A 24,246-nucleotide genomic window follows, 5' to 3' on the forward strand; every position below is an offset into this window, starting at 1 on the left:
TGTAGACCTAGAAACAAGCAATAACTGCTATAACTACAACTCCAAAGATAACTTGGATAACTTGCTTAAACATCTTTCTTTCTTCTCTGCTGTTTCTAAGGATTGTGGGGTTAAGTCTGTCTTAAAGTTGTCACTTGTAATAGAGGGCTACTTGAGGGTGTCTATTAATTATACTGGATGACTAATAGATCAAGATTTTACCTACCCTCCTCCCTCAATGCCTCCCCATTGCCTCCCCTCTTCTGAAGCCTTTAGCTTCCCCTTCCCCTTTCCCTTCAGTTTCACTAAGTGTGAGTTGTGAGGTTTAGAGAAGATACTCTTTCTCTTGATTTCTCAAGTAAGAGGTTTATTTGGGGAAGACAGGACAAGGTAGAGGATGAGGTAAGAGGGATGGGGTTTTCCCTAATCTATACAAGGAGCCTTGGTTTTGAGGATATTGGGGAAATGGCAGTTCTGTCACAACTGTGACACAGAGTGTCAGGGAGGTATGAGGACAATTGGTTTTCTTCTTTCTTCTTCTCTTAACCAGCCAGGTAAATATCAGTCAGCCAGCAAAAGCTTCAGGGTCTTCATCAGCCACAAACAGCTAAAACTTAGTTCACCAGTTTCTCCCCAGTTCCAGAAGCCCCAAAGGGTCTCCACCTAGGTCAGAAGTAAGTTCAGCCCAGTTCAGCTGCTGGCTTGACTCCAACTGTCTTTCCAGGGAACATTCCAATGGAACTGTCACTTGACTGACAGCTCTTCTGTACTTAGCTTTCTGTCTTACATGCATGTAAATTCTCTCTTGCATGCATGCCTTGCAAATTCTCTCCTACACATGCCATAAGAAGTAGCACGGTTGAGTTATTTAACCTTTGTCTGCCTCAGTTTCGCCATTTGTAGTAGGTAGAGAGCTAGCCTCAGATTCAGGATAACCTGGGTTCAAATCCCTCCTATGACAATTGCTAGGTGATTTTAGGCAAGCCATTTAATTTCTCATGTGCCTTAGCTAACACTCAAGATTTTAAATTATAAAATAGTTCTCCATATCTAGAGGGAATTTCCTACCCAGAACTCTCTGTAAATCAGTGAAATCACAAGTCCAGACTTTTAATGGAAGGCCATAGTGGAGAAAATGGATTTTGTTAAGGAGAAAGAACACTAAATTTTTTTGAGTCTAGAGGCCTGAGTTTGAATCCTAACCCTCCAACTTATTATCTATATTTGGCGTTGTTGTTCAGTCAGTGTCCAACTCTTGTTGACCCCATAGCCAATAGCACACCATACTGATCTTTTATTTCAGGGACTTTGGAGGAGTGTGGATTTCCTTTTTTCCAGTTACACATAGAAACAATTTTTGGACAACTATTTTCTGACCTTTTCCTATTCAGATTCTCTCCTTTCTTCCCTTCCTTGCTCGAGGTGGTGGTATGGGTTGTATCAGTGCTTTCATGGAATACATATTTTCCTATTCCCAATATTGTGATTGAAGCCAAAAATTGTTGTCATATCTTTGGGCATTTTAATACTGCTTGTGGGGCCTTCTTGGCAAAGATACTGGAGTGTTTGCCATTTCCTTCTCCAGGGGATCACCTTTTGTCAGAACTCTCCACTATGACTCATTTGTCTTGGCTCATAGTTTCATCCTTTCTGCCAAAAAGGCAGTGATCCAGGAGATTATCTGCATAAACTTGAGCAAATAATGTTATTCTTTCACATTATTCTGGAAGTAATTTATATAATTAGCTGGAGGGGAAGAAACTGGATATAGGGAGAGAGTTAGGAATCCACAGCTTTGAAGCAGGCTAGAGGCACTAAGAATCTGAACCAGGAGCCTGAGTGAGACTGATTAGGGGAACATAGATTTCTTTTTTTTTTTTAATGGGTTATTTTCTTTACTATCTTCTGATACTACATAGTTGCATTTGGTCAGAGGGCCTGAAAATGAACCATTTACAGTGATGCTAAGAAAGAGAATGTGAGGATACTTCTATTCTCTTCCCCAGAAAAGTAGAGAGCAGAACTTTGGAGTTATACAGTTAGGCAAGAGCCTCATTGTCCTAGAGGCTCAATGTAGTGATCTCATCTACAAATCAGAAAACCCACTCTGAGTTACAAGGCTCTGGGCAAGCCATTTTCCTTATCTGGCCCATTTCTTCATCTGTAAAATGAGGGAATTGAACAAAAACAGAGGTCTTTAAACCAAGGTCTATGAACTCAGTTTAAAAAAAAAATATTTTGATAATTGGATTGGATATACATTTAGTGGTTTCCTTTGCAATCCTCTGTATTTTATTTTATACCTTAAATTATATTAAAATATTTTTAAAATAATTCCTCTGAAGAGTCCATGCAATTCACCAGATTGCAGAAAGGGTCCAATATACACAAAAAGATTAAGACTCCCTAGGCTAGATTTTCCCTAAAGTTCCATGTATTCAGCCCTAATTTGTAATTCTAGTCCAGTCTACAGTTAGTTCTCATCAGATTCTGCTATTCTCACACAGAAAAGTTCCCCATAGCCTCAGAGGTAGACACAAACTAGTCAGTTCTTTACCCAGGAATCCCCATTTTCTCAGGAACCCAAAAGACTGGATAAATCTCCCTGGCACCAATCCTGTATGGTTTTCTCTGAAAGAAATGGGTATATTCACAGGATTAATCAATTAGAAGGATTCCAGAGCCAGCAGGCAGGAATTCCATGATTTACACCATCTCACCTGGGTGTAGAGGTTATGAACTCATACATGGACCAATCAGTGAAATCAGATCGCAACCTCAGAGGAGTCTCTGCCATAGGTTCTTATGAAGATGTTATTTAGGAAACAACTGGGTGGCTCAGGGGTAAAGTACCAAGCCTAGAAATGGGAGGTCTCGGGTTAAAATCTGTCTCAGACTTTTCCTAGCTGTATAACCTTGAGCAAGTCATTTAACCCCATTGCCTAGCCCTTATCACGCTTCTGCCTTGGAACCAGTACATAGTATTGGTTCTAAGATGGAAGATGGTAAGGGTTTTACTTTTTTTTTAGGTTTTCTTTTAACTTTATTATATAATTTCTTTCAACTAGAGAGTTGTGTTCAGACAGTCAGTACTACTTGAGTAACCTAGATGGTATGGTTCCTCTGTTGTACTCTTACACCCTTTGTTCATGATCTCTTATATGTTGGCCAATAACTCAATGGCTTGTTAACATATTGAGCATAGCCTGAGCAAACTACTCAGAAAAAAAAGGATTTTTTTCCTTCATATTATACATCTGTGTTATAGAAATTTAGAGCATTTGCCTCCTAATAATTTTAATGAATTCAAGTTACTAACAGATATAAAAGGGAATAAAATGGCTGAAGTAAATGAAATTATGACATTTTAATAAATAAGCTGAATGGAAAAGGAGCTAACCCACATTTTTTTCTATGAAAAGCCTAAATCTTCAGAGCAACTTGGTGCTAACTTTCACAAGTGATAGCAAAACTAGTTAGGAGGAAATAATAAGCTCTTGAGTATGACTTGCAAATCTAAGCTTAAGAAGAACAGAAAAATGAGATGGAAGAAGAAAAGGAGAATAGAAAAGAGTAATGTGGTTTTATTGTTTCATTACAAAATTTGCTTTTAGGAAACAAACACCATTGTTGATTCACAGTTCACAATGATCAACAAATTCTTTCTGGTCATTCTAAGATTTCAATACATTTTTTTTGGTAGGAGTCTATAATTTTATCAGTGTAGAGAACACCCAGCATTCAAATTCACTCCGTCAGTGCCGATCAATCTCTCATTTATTAACTTAATGTCTTAGAGAGTGGCCTGAGTCATTGAGAGGCTAAATGACTTGCTAATGGTCAAACTTCAAGTATAGGTTAGCAATAGAACTTGAACCCAAGTTTTCTTGATTCCAAGATCAAGTCTCTATCTGGTACCCTATGCTCTATCTTGCATTACACATAGTGCCTAATGCCTGTTGATTTAAATTTAGTTCTTTCAGTCCACATATAATGTTCAAAAAAGAGCATTTACTAAGATTTCTATTGGAATAGAAGTAGGTTGGAGCAGCTAAGTGGCTCAACAGATAGAGAATCAGGCAGGAATCTTTGTATTCAAATCTAGCCTCAGACATTTTCTAGTTGTGTGACTCTGGGAAAGTCACTTAATCTCAATTGCCTATCCCTTACCCTTCTTCTGCCTTGGAACTGATACTTAGTATAGATTCTAAGATGGAAAGTAAGGTTTTAAAAAAGAAACAGAGATACATTTATTTTTTTAATTACCTTTCTATTAGATTTGGCAGTCTCCAAAAGCAGGACATTAATGTTGCTTAAAATTATTGCCATATAGGAATGTATGTCTTATATACATTGGCAGGTATATAGGCATGTATACACATACATGACATACATGTATATGCCTGTATATTCATACTATAAATGGCAATAATATATGCTATAAAATAATTTATTCAATATTAATTTGTTTCATTACCTATGATACCTTTAAGTATATAATGTAGTTTTCCTGTTTATCTCTCTTGACAGTATCCATTTAAATAGTGGACTTATCTGAAATCACGATTATAATTCCTGCTTTCTTGATTCAATTGAAATATAATAAATTGTATTCTAGTCCCTAACTTTTAAACTCTGTATGTGTCTCTGTGATTTAAGAGTATTTTTTATATGCAATAAATTGTTGAGTTCTGTTTGCTAAGCAAGTTTGTGACTCTTTTCAGTTTCATAGGTGAATCTGACCTTTAACATTCAAACTCACATATGTTAAGTTTTTTTTTCTCCTCCATAAAATACTATTAAATTACCTCTCTAAAAAGGCCCTGTAGCTTATTTTACTTAAAATATCTCCTCATTTAACCACAGAAACATCTTCTCTCCCTTCCCTAACTAATGCAGTCCCACCTTGACTTTTTAAAATCCTTCTTTGGTACATGCAGCTTCTTTTTTTTGAAACAATAACATCCTAGATTCCAGTCTAACATCTTTTATCCCTAAGACTGGACCCAAATCTCTGGATTTTAATTTTACTAATGTAGTTATTCTACATTTATTTTTCCTATACTACATGAGAGAATGGTTCAGGAAGTTCAATCTTTACTTTTAGAGTGAGTGAGTTTCACACATGGTATCCCATTCCTAATAAACATTAATTCATTTATCTGCCTTCAGCTCTCTGACCTTTCTCTAAGATACTTCTTTCTGATCATACTTAATGGTGTTAAAATGTAGTTTTGAAATTTCTTTGTTTAATCAGTTTATGTCAGATAATGTGAGATTTTTAGAAAAAGTTGTTTTGTTTTATTACAGCATATAAATATCACGTTATCATCACCTAATCTTTTTATACTGTATGGTCTGTTTATCTTTATAAACTTTCTTTTCTTTGCTAAATTTGAATTTTAAATGGTTTTCTCTGAAGGATAATAAAAAGTGTAATCTTGATGAAAATTCATTTTTTTCACATAAGATTACAGTCTGTTTTGCAGTATATGTTATTTTGGAGTAAAAGTATTTTCTGCTTTGTGGTAAATAATTTTCTTGAATGTTCTTTCATTTTTCATTATTGATAGGGGATCCTATATGTTTCATTATACTTTGATCTTTAAGTAGAATCCATTTAGATACAAAATTATCCTTTAAAATTTAAACTGTAGTGTTTTCTAGAGATAAGGAACTATAGATATGAAATGTATATAGCATATGCTGTCAGACTTATGTAATGTATTGATTAGTTTTGCTGGAGCACTTTCTTTTTTTTCCTTTTCTTTCTTCTTTTTTTTTTGGTATGTCCTCTCTACTCTTTGCTATATGGGATGGTTCTCGATGGAGGAGGAGGGAGAGATAGATTTGGAAATTCAATGATCTAAACAAAAGTTGTCAATAATTATTTAAATTATAGCTTTGAAATTTGGTGACTAAACTTACATGAATTAAACTTAGAAAAATTAGAGATTATTCTCTAATGACATCATATAGATTCTCTCAGTGTGTCCTCTTTATCCAACACTTCTGGACTATTTGCTTATGTTATTTCCCAAAATATAGTGTGACTGTGTTTTAGTAAGAGACCAATAACTCTCAGATTCTCTAAATTCCTTCTTCATAAATGTTCTTCAATCTGTAGAAACCAAAGTGTTTTTTCCAATATTTTGTGAGCTATTGAAAACTTTGGTTTGTCCACATTTCTGTTCTATCTCTGTTACTCTTGTTTTTGGAGTATCCACCACTTTATTAAAAGTTTTTCATTTTATGTTTTAAATCATTGATTTCTTACCTTTTAAAATTCTTCTAAAGAATTCTAATTTCCTTTCCTATATCTTCTTTAATTCTTTATTTCTATTCTAACTTGTTATACTTTGGTAGCCAGATGGTACAGTGGATACAGTATTTGACCTGGAGTTAGGAAAACCTAAAGTCAAATACAGTCTCAGATACTTCTCAGCTGCATAACCCTGTGCAAACTTGCCTTGGTTTCCTCATCTGTAAAATGGGGGTAATAGCGCCTACCTCTAGTAATATCCTACTCTCCGGCCCAACACAAAGAAGCATACTCCATCTTCTTTCTTCCCAAGACCTGACCCAAATCTCTGGATTTTTATTTTACTGATATAATCACTCTATACTTACCTTTCTTAGTCTACATAAGAGAATGGTTCAGGATCCCCCTATGATCTCCAACCTCTATTTTTAGAGTGAGTGAGTTTTACACATTATCCCAATTATAAGAAATATATTGGTTGGTGCCAGTTGTTGTGGTGAAGATAAAATTAGATCAGATTTGTAAGGCATTTTGTAAACCTTAAACTACCATCAAATGCTCACTATTGTTGTGATTAGTATTATTGTAACCTACCCTAAGGGATTTCTTAGGTATATATGGCAATGTGTTGGGCTTGGAATCCAAAAGACCTATATCCAAATCTAGACTCAGACACTAGCTGTGTGATCTTGGGCAAGTCATTGAACTGTTTGCCTCAGTTTCCCCATCTGTATAATATCAGTCAGAGAAGGAAATGGCAAAGTACTACAGCATCTTTGCCACAAAAACCCTAAATGGGGTCACAAAGAGTCAAACATGACCAAAACAACTAAACATCAACAATTGAATTCGGACCGGAAGATGATCTCTCTCCTTTGCTTTACAGTAGTTATTCCTTGTATTCGAGCATTTTAATTTTACTCTTTAGTGACTCCACTGTTTTATTCTATGAGCCTTTCTTTCTTTTTCTCCCCTTATTGTTATATTTTTTATCTTTTGTGCTTCTTGTGCTCCTTTGAGATGACAAAGGTAAATTAAAATTAGATATGACCACTCTGTCACCTTGCCAGAAGTTACTGAACTGAATGTAGCCAGGTCTTCCTCATCTTAAAACTGGCATTCTAGGGGTGTGGGGTACGAAAGTCCTGCTGGTTTTTAAGTACCAGTTAGTCAGTGAGTATTTTTTAAGCATCCATAATAGTTAGATGCTAGGGATACGACTACAAAGAATGAAACCAGCCCAAATCATTAAAAATCAAAGCAACCGGGCAGATCTTGGATGTTTGTTAATCCCATCCCTCTAAAACTCTACCATTTTCTCTAAAATGGAATTCTTTCTTCGGGTTCTAAGTATTAAATAAAATCCCTAGAAAATGCCAATTTAACCAACCACCAATGGAACCATAGGAAAGAGATCTCCTAAGGACCCGAGTTAGGAAGTGTGACTTAAGCTACATTATTACCCTCATGTGCTTTCATTCTCTCCTCTGTATTATGGGGAAGATTTATTGCCTGCCTCAAACTTCTGGCAACATGAGACGCCTAAAACAAAGTGTCTTGCTCTAGAAGTCGCCTCAGGGAAAGATCTCTGTCCAGTGACATTGGAGTCAGAGAACCTGGGTTTAACTCCTCCTTTTGTGTCACTGGGAAAGTCATTTAACTTCTCTGAGTCTCAGTTGACTCATCTGTAAAATGATCTCTTCTGAAGTATCTTCCAACTCTTCCAACATGATTCTACGTTCCTATGAAATTAAAATGGGGTGGGAGGGAGTCACGTCTAGGTTACATGATTAACACGATGGCAAAGTAGACATTTTTTCTGATCCCTGTGACCTCTCAGACCTCTCTAAAAGAAAAATTATGCACCCAAGATAAAGTAACTTCAGCTATCTCCAGGGTCTAAGGCACTAGGAACTTAAAAAAAACATTAAAGAAAATTTCTTCCGGATCCTACTTTGGCTTCACTCAATACCAGCACCCACCACACAACTAGTAGTCAAACTGATTTAGCCAACGCAACCCAACTCAAGCCTATCCCCCAGTATCCCTTCCTCCTTCCCGGGGAACCAGAATCCAAGCTCCAAACTGCAGAAATTTGCTGAGGCCTCAATAGCCAGTGTTCTGGCAGTGTTTCATGATGCAAAAAAAAAAAAAATCTCTGCAGAGAGCTTAGGATCTGAGGGAAAGGGGCAAGACCATGTGTTGTCTGGCATTGAAATAGAACTTGACCCCATGACAGCTCCCCCTTCCTCTCAGAACCTCAGAGGACCAAGCTCTAGATGATAGAAATCAACCCAGACTGCACTGTCATTAGTGTGGCAAGAGAAGGGGGGATCCACTTGACAAAAAAAAATTTTAAATAGTGGGGGAGAATTAAATAACCTGATTAAAGCAAGAATAAAAATGACCTAATAAGAGAAACTCTAAAGAGAAAGAGGTAACAAAATGGGAGGAGAAATCAGAGGTGAAGGGGAAAGAGCTGCTGAGAATAGAGACACAATTTAAAAAAAAACAAAACCCTTTTCTTCCACCTTAGAAGCAATGCTGTGGGGGGAAGGGGACAGCTGGGTGGCTCAGTGGATTGGATATCCAGGCCTAGAGATGGGAGGTTGTGGGTTCAAATCTGTCTTCAGACACTTCATAGCTGTATGACCTTCAGAAAGTCAACTTAACCCCCATTGTCTTACCACTCTTCTGCCTTGGAATTAATATACAGTATTGATTCTAAGATGGAAGGTAAGGGTTAAAAAAAAAAGAATCAGTACTGTGTATTGATTCCAAGACAGAAGAGAGGTAAGAGCTAGGCAGTGGGGGTTAAGTTGACTTTCTCAAGGTCATACAGCTAGGAAGTGTCTGAAGACATATTTGAAGCCAGGACCTCCTAGCTCTAGACCTGACTCTCAATTCACTGAACCACTAAGTTGGCTCTATGGGCCACATTTAAAAAGATTAAACTAAAGTATCTGAGGAGACATAGTATTATATTTATAGTAGAAGAGGGAAAGGACAAAACATAATTAAGAAAAAATATTAGAAACAAGTGGAGGAAATTATAAACCTAACTCTCATAACATTATTGTGACTGGATTAAACAAGCCAATAAGACAAGAAAGGGTAACAGATTGGATAAGAAAACAAAACCCTACAAGCTGTTGCTTGCAAGAAACACATTAAAAAAAAAAAAGCAAAGACATACCCAAAATGAAACTGAAGAAAAGGTTTAAAAATTTATTATTCATTGAGTTCAGAAAAGCAAGTATTGCAATCATAGTAAAAACAAATATTCAAAAGAATAAAGTGAGATAATTAAGAAAACTACATTATGCTGAAAGGAATCATAGACAACAAACCAATATCAGTAAGAAACTTATGGGCTCCAAATATTTTAGCATCCAAATTTATAATGGAAACATTAACTGTTATTTGTTGTGACAAAGTGGGATTTGTGCCAGGAGTGCTAGGCTAATTCAACATTAGGAAAACAATCTACACAAATAATCACATTAAAAAATCCAAAATATCTAAAATCATATGAAAAGATGGAGAAAAAGCTTTTTGCAAACTATAACACTCTTTTATGATGGGCATAGAGGGAGCTTTTTCATATCATAAAATGCAACTATCTAAAATCAAAAGCAATGCAATGGGGACACACTAGAACCTTTTCCAGTAAATTCAAGAATAAGAAAGAACGCCCATTTTCCTCATTACCGAAAATGTTAGCAACAGCAGCAAGATAAGAAAAAAATAGAGTCATAAATATAGGTAAACAATATTGGAAGTGTGCTTTGCACGATAACACATGTATGGCCCAGATCAAATTGCTTACCATCTCTGAGCAGGGGAGGGAAGGGAGGGAGGGAGATGGTTTGGATGTTGTCATTTTGGAAAATGTGTTAAAATTATTATTGCATGTAACTGGGAAAATAAAATCTGAATTAAAATTGAAAAAAGAAATGAATCTTTTCAAAAGACTTTTTGAAATGCAAGTAAAACCTTTTCTACATTTAATAAATAAATATAGTAAAGAATAGAGAAACCTATCCGTACTTGCTGGTGGTATAGTGGTGTACTTGGACAATCCTAGAGGATCAGTCAGCAAAGGTATCAATTGAGACAATAACTTCAACAAAGTTGTAAACTATTAAAAAACAAAAGAGGGGTCAGCTAGGTAACTAAGTGGATTAAGAGCCAGGCCTAGAGACAGGAGGTCCTGGGTTCAAATCTGGCCTCAGACACTTCCTAGCTGTGTGACCCTGGGTAAGTCCCTTAACCTCCATTGCCTAACCCTTACCACTCTTCTGCCTTGGAACCAAGACACAGTATTGATTCCAAGATGGAAGGGAAGGGTTTAAAAAAAAGAAATTAAACTTGATATTCCTCTTGGGTGACATCTTATGGGTTCTCTCGATGAGTTCCTTTTCTCCAGTATTTCTGGATTGTTTTATGTTATTGCCAAAGAAGAGTCCTTTCCTTGAAAACACACCATGGAAAGACTGAAAGAGCCTTGGATCTGAGTTTCAGATTGCTTCTAACTCACTAAGTATCCTGTAGCAGCAGGTCACTTCATAACTCTGGGCCTCAGTTTTCCTATCCAAAAAGCAACTAGGGTGGAAAATGATGGTCCCTTCCCTGCTCTAACATGTGATTCACCTTCCTCGTTAATGCTATCCATACAGATGGCCCCCAAATTGTAGAAGTCTAAATATGCCCAATGTATTTCTAGAATGTTTTTGAACAAATGGAGATTAAGACCCAAAGTTGCAGAACTTGGTGGGGAGAAGGGGAAATAGATAGCATCCAGTCCAACTCCCTTGTTTGACAGATGAGGAAATTGAGGCTCAGTATGGTAAAGAGACTTGCCCAAGGGAAAGATAGACATATATATAGAGAGAGAGACTCAAGAAAATTAAAGAAAATGAATGATGGTTGCTTGCTTTCCCAGGCAGAGCAAGAGAAACCAAATACAATGTTAATTTCCTGGAAAGAAATGGACACTTACCAAAAGGCCATGGCAAAGATGGCCAATGACATTCTGAGTCTACGTAATAAAGTGAGCACGCTGGAGACAGAAAATAACAATCTACGGCATCAGGTGTCCACACAGGAGCGAATGGGTAATACTTCTGAAGAAGAAGAAGAAATAATAGGTGAGGGAATGCTGAGAGCCTCATTGGGGGAGCAGGGATGGTCCTGGTTCTTGTTGTTTTGTTCTTGGGAGGGTGGGTGGCATGTGAGGAGATAAAGGGGGGAGAGAGAAAGATGGCAGTTTGGTTGGCAGAGGAAAGTTAAAATCTGATGGCAGGGGATGTTGATATTTCAAAGTGGCTATCTATCCTGCTCTAGAACTGAGGTGATGCTTTGGGTTCAGGCTAGATCTTTCTCCCCTTCCCTGGATAAAATGGCCGGTTTGGGGGGGAGGCGGAGCCTGGGGGAACCCAACTCAGCCAAGCTGAGCCCAACAGCTGAGGTGCCTCATCTTTGGACCTGATCCTGTTGGACTTACCCAGGCCAAGTTGAAGTAGCCCTTGGTGTGGCTGGGCCTTGTTTGGGCTGGTGATACTCATTGAGCTCTGCACCCACTCTACCCCCAAAGGAAACATGAAGCAAAAACTTTCCCAGAGCAGCACAGAGATGAGAAGGTTGAAAGATAGGGTACAACAGCTGCAGAATGAGTTAATTCGGGTGAGTGGGGAAAACAAGAGGGGGGAGGGAGGGGGAAGGGAGAGTAAAAGGAGGCAGAGAATTGGGACAGGGGAGTCCAAAGAAATAAAGTTGGGAGGGGCAAGGAGAAGGGGGGGCAGTCCATTGGGAGGGGGAGGTCAGGAGAGGGGAGTGCCAACTGATGGCTTTCAGTGTGCATCTATAGCACACCCCCTCCCTAACCCCCACTCACCCTTCCAGAAAAATGATCGGGAGAAGGACTTGTTGCTAATGCAACAATCTCACCATCAACAGCAGCAAAATCTGAGAAGGTATCAGGACAAGTTGCAGAAAATGAAGAGTCTGGAACAAACTGTGAAGAACCAGGAGAAGGTAGGCTTACCCAGAGGCTCCAGCCAGGTGGAGGTAAGGCAAGAGTCTAAGACCCAAGGGCCTTTAAATTAAGCTGCTCCCCCTTCCCCCTGCCAGAAAAGGCAAGTAGCCAAAGAAAATAAAGCAGGGAGCAATATTAAAAGCAGACACACCGAGGAAGGAAATGGGAATTTTTTTATGGACAGCTTAAACTGGGTGGCCCAAGGGTCCCTTTTAACTGAAATTTTGTAATTTTAGAAGGCAACCTGGCTTGGTGAAAAAAATCCTCCTAGATCCTAGCTGGGGAATTAGTCCTTTGGAAAATCCCTTCCCATCTTTGAACCACCATTTTCCTCAACTTTAAATGAAGGGATTGGACCAAACCAAGAATCCTTAACATTTTTGTGTGTGTGTGTCAGGGACCTCTTTGGCAATGTAGTTAAACCTATGGACCATTCTCAGAATGTTTAAAAATACATACAATATAAAGGAATTCAAAAGAAATCAATTAAATACTGAAGCATACTCTCAGAAACTTCCTAGCTGTGTGACCTTGGGCAAGTCACTTAACCCTCATTGCCTAACTCTTCTGGCTTAGAACTGCCAAAGGGGTCCTTGACGCAGAAAAGTTTCTAGAACCCTGATCTAGGTTCAGACAAAGATAAATAATCAAGAATCCTGTCACTCCACACCAGCCCTAGCTGAGTGATATCCCTTAGCCAGCTCACATCTCCTTAGGCTGGCTCACACCTCCTTTTCCTTCTCTCTGTCCTGCAGGTCATTCAAACAATGGAGAAGATCTTAGAAGATAAACTAAATAGGTCTAGCAAAGAAAGAGAGAGGGAAAGAGAAATATCTGAAACAGCATCACCAATGGGGCGGCCTCTGGGAAAGCATTCCAGTGGTAAGTCATATGACTTTTGAGTAATTTATTTGGCCCAGTAATTATTTATTCTGAACCACTACACACAATCCCTGAGATATAGAAACTGGGGGGGGGGGGGGGGTTAAAGATGAAGAAGAAAAGGGATCTGCATTCAAGAAGCTTAAAGTCTCTTAAGGGGCCCCATCAGTCAGCCTCATCCCCAAGAGGAATAGCCATCATCTTGAAAGAGGGCAGACAACCAGGTGGTCATCCTTTGACTGCCTGTGCCAATGGAACAAACCACTAACATACCTAAGTCCCAGATTGGTTTCTCTCTAACTTATTTTGTTTCCTGAGTACTCTCTTCATACTCAGTGCAATGGAGAAGACAGAAGACACAGAGTCTCTACTCAGGGAACTCCTAACTGGGTCAAGCAGTAGAGCATGATCTCAAAGCCATATATCATCCAGATCAAAGTCTTTGGGTGCTCTCTAGTTTATCAACGTCCTTTCCAAAATGCGGCTACTGCAGCTGTAAGGCAGCTAGGTAGAGTATTGTATTTGGTGTCAGGAAGATCTGAGTTCAAATCTTGCCTCAAACTCTGCATGACAAGTTACTTTACCTCTCTGGGTGTTGCTTCCTCATCTTTAAAATGAAGGGGTGGATTCAATGATCTCTAAGGTACCTATGATTCTGTGAGTGTGGGTCTTCCCTAAGCAAAGATCATTGGAAGATCATTATATCTCTTTGGGGAATCTTCCATCTCTCAATGCAGCCTAAGATCACGAGGGCTTCCATATTGTACAGCTAACAACATATTGAGGTTTCTACTCATTGATATCCCCAGATATTTTTTCAGACAAACTAATCTCTCATCATCCTTCTCCAGTTGTATTCTTGTGCCATTGACTTTTTTAGTACAAGTGGAAGACTTGTTACATGTATCCCCAGTCTCCTTAATCTTGTTATTGATCTGGCTCAAAACTTCAGCCTGGTGAGGTAATTCTGGATATTGGTTCTGACATCAGATGTGTTAACCAGCTTCCTCAGCTTTGTGTCATCCGCCAATTGAAAAGCATCCTATTTGGCCCTTCATCTAAGTTATCAACCAAAAACATGAGACAGTCCAGAGCCAATGATGGATCCATGGAGGCATTCCACCAGAAACCAAACCTCTCTTCCTTCAAGATGACATCAAAGCCTGGCATGATTGCTCTTTGAAGCTGGTCCAAATTCATCATCCATTTTTTTTTTTGCACAGATTCTTTTACTAGGAATTGCTTTCCTTACCTCAAGATTAAACCTGCTCCTTCAGCATTTTTTTTAACCCTTACCTTCTATCTTGGAAGTATTGGTTCCAAGGCAAAAGAATGGTAAAGACTAGACAAATGGGGTTAAGTGACTTGCCTAGGGTCACACAGCTAGGAAGTGTCAGAGACAAGATTTGAACCTAGGATCTGGCTCTCAATCCACTGAATTGCCTAGCTGCCCCTCCTCTGTCATTTCTATCAGCTAATATTAGTTCCTTGATCAGAGGCCAAACAAAAGAAATCATATCCTCCTCCTTGGTGATACTTAGAAAATTTAAAGACACCTATTATGTCACCTCTAAATCCCTTTTCCTGGCTAGATATCCTCAATTTTCATGAACTCGTGGCCTTTCACTATCCTGACTATTCTCCTTGGGTATTTATTCTCCAGCTATCATTGTCCTTCCTAAAGTGGAATCCCCACCAACTGAACCTAATACTCCAGATGTGTTCAAGGCTGTGACAGGACTATCACCTAGGGTTTTCTGCTTTGCTTAATATAGAATAAATATTTATTATTTCCCTCTCACCTCCCTACTTCCAATCTTTTTTGTTTTTTAACCAAGGCATAAAATCTTTACATTTATCAAGAGGTATGCTAGTAAATGTTTAACCACTGGGTCCCTGGAGAGAAAAAAAAATGCCTAACCCACTGTTAAGTTTTATCAGCATTACTTACATTTCTCCATCACTTTATTAAGTCTAGGCAACTGAAAAAAGCCCTGGTTTGTAATGTTTGCTGATTTTGATATATAAATGCTTACAATGAAAATTTCACAACCAGCTTTCTTGAGCCTATATAAACTGGCTCCAGCACAGTGTGGCATTTATTCCTATTTAGTGTCACCTTACTAGATCCAAATCAGCTAACTCGGCTTGTAAAGATTTTTCTGGATTCTGTTTCTATTATTCAATAGTTTAGATATGCTTCATCATTCTATGTCAGCTACAAATTTGATAAGTATAATATCTCATGCCGGAGAGCTGGTTCAATCAAGCCCTCTTCCTTCAGAGAAGGAAAGTCCCTGTAGGCAGAGTGACTCATGGATGTTTTTGAGTGCCAGCTGAGACTACAGAGGAATTCTGTTAGTTCCTATATTTAGACTGACCTGGGAGAGAGACCTGTCCTGGGGGTCCTTTACCAAGAGGAGTGAGTGAACTGGGAAGGTTCCTAAAAGAGAGAGTTAACCTCTCCTTAGCACTGCTTTATTCAAAGATCCAAGAGGTCTCCTTGGCCTAGATTGATGGTGCATTTCTAAGAGACTCCAGCTTCCTTTGTCTATCTCAGTAGAAAGCCCTACAGCTCTTACCATCCACTGGCAATCTAGAACAAATTCAGATCGGTGCATCGCCTCACCGCCAGTCATTGGTTTAAAGCTAGAAAAGACCTCTGAAGCCATTCGTTCCACCCACTCCTCTCCCCTTCTTTTTAAAACTGAGGCAAAGAGGCATAAAGTGACTAGCTGAGGGTGACAGATACTGAATATTGGGGCAAGGCTTCTTGACTCAAATCTTCTACTCTATCTCCTATGGCTACTTCTTTAGACTAGATAGAATTGGTTGTCTGCGTTCTAACTTTGCATAACTCTTCATGACCCTGAACCGAGACAAAGCAGGAAACAGGTAGGGCAACAAGTAAGGAGAACATGTCCAGTGCCCTTCTGTTAAGGAGTATGCCCACCAAATCATTTGGTGTGCTAGCACACAAATTCCCAATTAGGAAAATGAAAGTAAAACTGGATTTAATCCATTAGATGACGAACTCCTGGAGAGTTAGGACTATATATATATATATATATATATATATAGAGAGAGAGAGAGAGAGAGAGAGAGAGAGAGAGAGAGACTATATATATATATATATATAGAGAGAGAGAGAGAGACTATATATATATATATATATATATATATATATAGTCTTAGTGCTTAGTTTAGCATGGCACTTGGCATATAGTAGTAGGCACTTAAATATTTATTAATGGATTGATTGAACATAAGCCCACACCCAAGTCCCTGGTCCCTGGGCCATTTCAATAAAGACCCCCTTCCAAATGGACATTGAGTGGTTACAGTTGATCCATTTCTTTTTTAAAACCCATTTTATCTTAGAATCAGTACTAAGAAGACAGAGGAGGGGTTAAGTGGCTTGCCCCCAGGGTCACACAGCTAGGAAATATCTGAGATTAGATTTGAACCTAGGGCTTCTCTTCTCTAGGACTGACTCTCTACCCACCAAGTCATCTAGTTGCCCCTCCCTTGAGCCACTTCTGATTTCATCTTGTACTATTCTTGAACCTTGTCCATAAAATAATGAGAGATTGCCAAACATTTTGCCAAAAATCTAGCTATCTACATCATTGCTTTCACCTGTCAAGAAAGAAATTTGATGAAGCTGTAATGTGTTATTTTTTTTAATCATCACTCTTTCCTCTATATATGCACCAGTCATACCTTTGGTATGTTCAACAACTTGACCAGGAAGCAAATTGAAATTCATAAGCCCATAGTTCACAGACTCCATTCCCTTTGATGAAAATGAATGTATTTTTCCCTTTTTCACTTGGGTTCTTCATTCCTTTGAAGACTACCAACAGGGACTCAGCAATCATAACACCACTTCTTTCCATATCCTGGACTATAACCTAGCAAAAAGAGTTGGGCATCATCTTATTATTTTTCTTGTTTTTCTTTGGCTCCAACTTCCTATTAGCCATTTTGGTTCATTCTCCTTGAAAGAGAAAATTGGAGCAAAACAGTTAAATCTACTTTATCATTCATTTACCACTTAGGTAGATAGGTGGCACAGTGGATAGCTGGAGACAAGAAGACCTGAATTCAAATCCAGATTCAGATACTTATAAGCCATGTGTGACCCTGGATGATCCATTTAACTTCTGTTTACCTCAGTGTCCTCAACTGTAAGATAGGGATAATAGCAACACCAATCTTGCAGAGTAATTATGAAGCTCAAATGAAATATTAGAAAAACACTTAGCACAGTGCCTGACATATAATGGGTGCTATAAAAATGCTTATTCTATTCCCCCATTATACCATCCAACCTAAGAAGTAATCCTTTTCTTTCCCTTTTCCTCAGTAAAGCTTTTTATTGTTTTTAACTTGCCTTATGAGCTTTAATTTTTATTATAAGTTTTTGTATTCCCGGCAACATTCCTTGCCATATTTGGGTGTTTATTCTTGGTTACTATCTCTTGTTTCCATCTTGAGTACATGTCCTGGAAAAATGCAAGTTGGTCAGTGAACACCTTGTGCATCCACATTGGTCTCTTTAAATAGTTTCTCCCTTTCTCCTTCCCATTGGAATTCTCTTGGTGCCTTGAGAATTTTGTTCTTAAGAAGTTCCCTTCCTTTATGATTTCTGTACAATTTTAATCCATTGGACACCCCCCCTCCCCATCTTTGAAATCTGCTCATTCACAAGCTAGGGGACATGGCCCATTAGAATCAGATTTTCTTTTCTCTGTCACAAACTTAAAGGTCTTCCCATTATCTGCTTCAGCAATCAATCCTGGCTTGCTGGTAAGAATCTGGTCTAAGTATTTCCTCTTTGTTTCTTCTACCTTTTGGATGATCATTTGCTTCTTAGGTTAAGCCTGAAAGCATCTAGGTCCCTGAGATTCATTGGATCATTGAAATGATCAGTATCATCTGGACCACTGGCCAAGCTAGTCACAATACATTGCCATGCTTACTGTTTAGGAAGGTTCCTAGAACCTGGAAGCATATCAAGAATCAAAACCATTAGAGGGCAGCTGGGTAACTCAGTGGATTGAAAGCCAGGCCTAGAGCCTGGAGGTCCTAGGTTCAAATCTGGCCTCAGACACTTCCCAGCTGTGTGACCCTGGGCAAGTCACTTGACCCCCACTGCCCAGCCCTTGTCACTCTTCTGCCTTGGAGCCAATATACAGTATTGACTCCAAGATGGAAGGTAAGGGTTTAAAAAATAAAGAATCAAAAGCATTGATTTTTAGCATCATATAAGGTCCTTTGAGGTCAGGTGATTGAAATCCTCCATCATTTTACAGGTGAGGAGGCTGAGGTTCAAGGAACAGAAGTAATTTCCCCAAGGCTACACAGGCAGTAAATAAAATGCAAACTCTGGGCATCAGACAGGAAACCCATTGGAATTCCTCTCACCACACCACATTGCCCTCTCTCTCACAAGGGGAAAAGCTAGTTAGGGACTGCAGCAATTTTTCAGTTTGGGGGTTTTCTCTTCTCCTTTCCCCCTTAACTCAATTCAGTTCAGTAGGTACCTATTATGTACATTGCACTATACTAGATGCTGGAAAAGTTCAGAAGTTTAGAGTTTCACTCCATAAGCATTTATTAAGCCCCTACTATATACCATGCATTGCTGAGTACAAGTACAAAGAATAAAATAATCCCATCTCATAATGAGTTTACATCCTAATGGGGAAGATAAGAAGCACATGTAAACATATATACAGCATGAATATAAAGAGAATAGAGAAACAAAAAAATGCAAAATAGTCCAATATAAGGGAGTTTGGTGGGGAGGATACTAATGGTTGGGAGACTGGAGAAAGGCTTCAGGCAGAAGATCCTGTCTGGGCTGCATCCTAAAGGAAGACAGAGACTCTATGCATCAAAGGTAAGGAGGTAAGATGCCAATCCCTGTCCTCATGGAGCTTACCATCTAGTAGGAGGTTACAATATATACCCAGAGAATTTGAATATCCATAAAAAAGGATAAATGCATTAGGGAGGTATGAGTGAATTGCCATGTTAAGGTCCCTCCTAGCCACTCTTCTCTCCCTAGGCCCCATGGGAGAGAATGTTCCCTTTGACTTTTACTCCATTTTGATGTCCGAGAATGCCAGGCTGCGAAGTGAGTTGGATAAAACCCGCCACCAGTCTTCCCCCATCATCCTGCAGCAGCAAGCCCTGCCGGTAAGAACCCGGGCTGCCAATCCACAAGCATGCTTTTGCATTGTCCTTTGCATGTGGACTCACTTGCTACAAGCCCCAAAACTCCACGACTGAGTAGGTAGAGAGAAGATGCATGCAGCCCACCACTGTTTGGTCCAAAGCCAATCACAGGAAATGCCGGGATATGCTAAGATGCTGCTGGGACAAGGGCTGGCTATGGCTCCCTGGAGCCTGACTACGCATGACTGGGGGCTCTGGGGCAACCTCAGAGAGGAGTTTGTGTCCTCGCTTGCCAAGATTTTGGAGTTCTCTAGTCCTATTGCAATTTCCAGTCAATGACCCCATTCTGCATGACAATCTCCCCTTGCATGTCCCACATCTTCACCAAGAGAGCAAAGAATCTTTTCAAGCTGGGATTAGTTACTCATCAGGTTTGGTGATTATTCACCATCTACCTTGAGACTGCCTAGAGTGGCCCATGGACCCTTAGTGCAATCTGATGTGGAGGGTGTAGGACAAGCTTCTTGATTCTATAGAGGTCTCCTGGAATCTTCAACTGCTTTCCATCTCTGGGTCCAAGCTGGTTTCCTCCTAGAGCTCTGTCCATTGTACAGTGGTTAGAATGGTGTGGCTGTATCTGAGCTTCACTTTCCACCTTGTCCCAGGGTCCCTGATGAAGGCTGACCCAACTCTAGTACCACCACTTCCAACCCTCCCCACCTAACCTCAACACCCCTATCCCTCATTCCAAGTCCATAGAAGAAGCCCTAACTCAGAGGCTTGAGCCCCCTCTGCCCTTTCATTCCCTGAGCCGCAAACCTAGTCTTCCATCACACCAGCCTTCTCCGTGCTCTCTTCCTGGAGTTCTCCCTCCCCTTCCTGACATCTCCTGGGAGGGAGCCCTAGAGAGACTTGGAGAGTTCTTTCTCCACAGTCCCAGGAGAATCCTGGGGAGAAAGGAGCAGTCAGAGGCTTGGCAGAGATGCTACAAGAGACAGAGCAGCCAATGTGCTCATCACACCTGGGGAGTCTACTTAGACAGGTGGGTGCCTCAGACCCAGATCCTGCTCATTTTCAGCTTCTATGACATTCATACATACACAGACACTTCCTTTTAAGCAAGCCCACCATATGCAAAGGGATGATTTTGTACAGCAGATTAACTCTTGAATAAGGGGCTTCTTTACTTCACAAAAGGGCTTTTAAAAAGGGGCCTTATTGGGGGCATCTAGGGGCTCAATAGATTGAGAACCAGGCCTACAGACAGGAGGTCCTGGGTTCAAATCTAGCCTAAGACATTTCCTAGCTGTATGACTGTGGGCAAGTCACTTAACCCCATTTGCCTAGCCCTTGCTCTTTTGTCTTCGAGTTGTTACTAAAATAGAAAGTATATCTTTTTTAAAAAATACATTACTTGATTTACAGAAATGGACTCATTTTAAAAATTAAATTACATATTTTTAATTAACAAAAATAAATTTTCCCTCCCTCCTACTTTTGGAAGGAAAAAAGAAAGAAAAGAAAAGAAAAACTTTTGTAACATATTTGCATAACCAAGGGGGAAAAAATCCCAAATTGACCAAGAGCTAAAAATGCATGTCTCACTCGGCACCAAAAAATGGGACTTAAATGCAGCTTTTCAGAAGTGCTACAATCAAAGTCAGCTCCACTGCAGGAGGGACCACTACATCCTGCAGGATGCTTGGCATCGCTTTAAACTCTAGAGCATGAATCAAACACCATTCCTATGGCCAGGAAAGGGTTATGGTCTCTATGAAGAGCAGAAGTTAAAGCATTAAAAAGGAAAGAAACTTGTGTCTAAGGTAGATTCAGGGTGGGAAGGATATCCTTCACAGCCAACTGATCCCATCATCAAAAAGGATCCATATGGGATCCAGGACCTCAGACCCCCCACTGCCCCTCTCACTGTCTCCCAGAAAGGGACACCCAGAGAAGATTCTCTCTCCTTCTATCCCCAACCAAGAAACATGCCAATTATCACATCAGGAAAAACCCCAACGTCTGAGCAGAGAAATAGGATTATTCTCTTCTTCGCCACTGGCATCCCAATGGAACAATATATACTCCTTAACTCAGACCCAAATATGACAATCTGTGACCATTCAAATAAGAGATGCTCTAACCAAAGCTGCCCTTTACACGTACAAAAGGGTTAATGGAGTAAATGGACAAGGTAAATAAGTTTTTAAAGGACCCAGTCCTAAGAGAAGAAACTTTTTCAAGCATATAAACTTTTTGTTTGTATTTTATACAATCAACATCCTAGCCATCCACCATTCTTTTTTGTTTTGTTTTGTTTTGAAAAATGTTATTTAATTAATTAACTTGGAATATTTTTCCTGTGGTTATATGATTCATGTTCTTTCTCTCCCACCCCCCTCCTGGAGCCAATGAGCAATTACACTGGGTTTTACATGTATGTGTCATTGATCAAGACCTTATTCCATATTATTAATATTTGCAATAGAGTGATCATTCAAAGTCTACATACCCAATCATATCCCCATCAACCCATGTGATCAAGCAGTTGTTTTTCTTCTGCGTTTCTGCTCCCACAGTTCTTTCTCTGGATGTGGGTAGTGATCTTTCTCATAATTCCCTCAGAGTTGTCCTGGGTCATTGCCTTGCTGCTAGTAGAGAAGTCCATTACGTTCTCTTGTACCACAGTGTATCAGTCTCTGTGTATAAGGTTCTCCTGGTTCTGCCCCTTTCACTCTGCATCAATTCCTGGAGGTCGTTCCAGTTCACCCATCCATAATTCTTACTGGTCCATTAAATCAGTCCTTTTAGGAACCTCTACATGGAAACATTTTGGTATTCTAGATCAAATCTGTATTTTAAAATATTCTACAATTTATATTTTATTTTAAAAATTTAGACCAATTCCCCTGACATTAATGCAACTTAGTAATTTTGTCCATCTCTCTTTAGAGCTCTTTTTAGGGCATTTTCCCATTTCCCCCTTCTTTGCTTAGACCATCCTTTGTCAACTTCTCCAGAGCTGATATCTGATTAAACATGAATTGTAAGGGAATTTTTTTTTATTGAGCAGAGTTCTTGATAGGTACCAGATCAAGAAAATATTTTTATATGAGCCGTTGCCTCAGCCATATCTTCCAGGATTCTCAGAAGGTTGGCTAACTTCTCTGTATACAATTTCCTTATCTGTACACAATTTGTTATATCAAGAGTTTGTTGGTAAGGGTCCCTGGAACAGCATTTTTACTCTCCAAAGTGTTTTCCTATCCAATGTCATAATTGAATCTTGCAACAGTTCTCTGAGATGGATGGACTATGCTCATGACTGTTCTACAGATAAGAAGACTGAAGTCAAGAGAGATCAGATGACTTGAGCAAAGTCATCCAGTAGGTCATTATGGAACATAAAGTGCTACATATGGAATTAGAGGATATAGATTTGAAGGCTGGCTCCATCCCTATGGACTCAGGCAATTTGGTCCTCAGTTTCCTAAAAACTAGAGAGTTGGAGTAGGTAATTTCTCTTGATTGATGAAGGTCCCTGCAGCTAAATGACTATAAGTAATTTTCATGTTGGGCCTTAACTCTGAGTTTCAGAGTTGTGAAGGTTCAGTGGGATAAAGTAGAACTGACTCTAGGTCTAAGGTACTCTCATATCTGTTTTCCAAAATGACTCACTTTCTTTTCACATGCTACATGACTTCCACAGAGGTCAATAAGCAAATCTCCATCAGGTCACCTACTCTGGCTGAGTCTCAGTTTGCCTCAAATGTGCAATGGAATCATCAAAGGGTGGTTCCCCTATGGTCAGAGGCCAGATTTCTGCTTTGCCTACAGGACTTCCTCTCTGGTACCTCGGACAAACTCAATCTTATGGCCAAATTGGAGAGCGCTCAAAATCGTATTCGGACTTTGGAGAGCGAGGTAGGTGGGGCCAACAGTTCTTTTGAGTCTTCCTAGGTAAAGGCGATAAGGAAGAAGTCAGAGGTCTTCCTGCCTGTATGATGAAGTCCAGAGATTAAGGAATGGCAGTAGAATGGGACAAAAAGAATTCTGGGACAAATGGTATACAAGAATTAACCTTTTAGTCAAAATAATCCCAGATCCAGGGGCAATGGGGTAGGCTGTAGCAGTGGCACAAATAAAATATGAAGAAATGGGAACCAAGTCCTTAGAGAACAAGGCTCTGGTGCCCAATTCTTGGTTGTTTTACTTATGCCTAACTCTTTGTGATCCCATTTGGGGTTTTCTTGGCAGAGAAACTGGAGTGGTTTGTCATTTCCTTCTCCAGTTCCTTTTATAGATGAGGAAACTAAAGCAAAGAGGGTTAAGTGACTTGCCCAAGGTCACAGAAGTAGGAAATGTGAGAGGCCAGATTTGAACCCAGGTTTTCCTGACTCCAGGCCTGGTGCTCTTCCAACTGTACCACCTAATTCTACTATAGGACAAGGGAAAAGAATAGAATGAAGTCACTCAACCCCTCGGTGCCTCAATTCCCTCATCTGTAAAATTGAAGGGGTGACCATTTTCAAAATGACTTATTGACCACTGTTTTCTTCCTTAAATCTATGATCTTATGATATATGAAACAGAATACAATGGAAGGGAAATTATAGTATAGTCAACTACCTTGGATGGTGCCCCTGGATCAAAGAGCCTGAGGCAGGGACTTTTTTCTAGGTTCAAAGAATCTTGGGAGTTTAGGATTTAGAATTAGGACCCCACTTCCCCTTCCCCACTCCTGCATCCCAGCCATTATAATCCCTAACACCTGACACAGGTGGGGAGGGGGGCCCCTGAAGAAGCCCTGGAGTCCCCACTTACTCTGCCAGCCACATGGGCCAGCCTCCTGCTGTAATGAGCCTGGCAGCCCTGATGACCCTATTCATCTTTCTGGGGC

General features: G+C 39.6%; 1 protein-coding gene across 8 annotated transcripts in view; it reads left to right on the top strand.

Moving 5' to 3' along the window:
- The window catches only part of LOC100029507 (coiled-coil domain-containing protein 33), a 208,550-nt gene that overhangs the window by 180,084 nt on the left and 4,220 nt on the right, over positions 1–24,246 (top strand). For 4 of the 8 annotated variants that reach the window (XM_007478148.2, XM_007478153.2, XM_007478151.2 and 1 more), the window contains 5 exons: positions 11,187–11,391; positions 11,838–11,926; positions 12,146–12,277; positions 13,034–13,160; positions 23,184–23,270. In XM_007478148.2, coding sequence (XP_007478210.1) covers positions 11,187–11,391; positions 11,838–11,926; positions 12,146–12,277; positions 13,034–13,160; positions 23,184–23,270 — 640 coding nt within the window. Of the gene's footprint in view, positions 1–11,186; positions 11,392–11,837; positions 11,927–12,145; positions 12,278–13,033; positions 13,161–19,236; positions 19,368–20,280; positions 20,449–23,055; positions 23,271–24,246 lie in introns of those variants that run through there. The other 4 variants (XM_007478152.3, XM_007478149.2, XM_056798672.1 and 1 more) reach the window with 4 other exon arrangements.

This window comes from Monodelphis domestica, chromosome 1, assembly GCF_027887165.1.
Source record: "Monodelphis domestica isolate mMonDom1 chromosome 1, mMonDom1.pri, whole genome shotgun sequence".
NCBI classification, from domain to species: Eukaryota; Metazoa; Chordata; class Mammalia; order Didelphimorphia; family Didelphidae; genus Monodelphis; species Monodelphis domestica.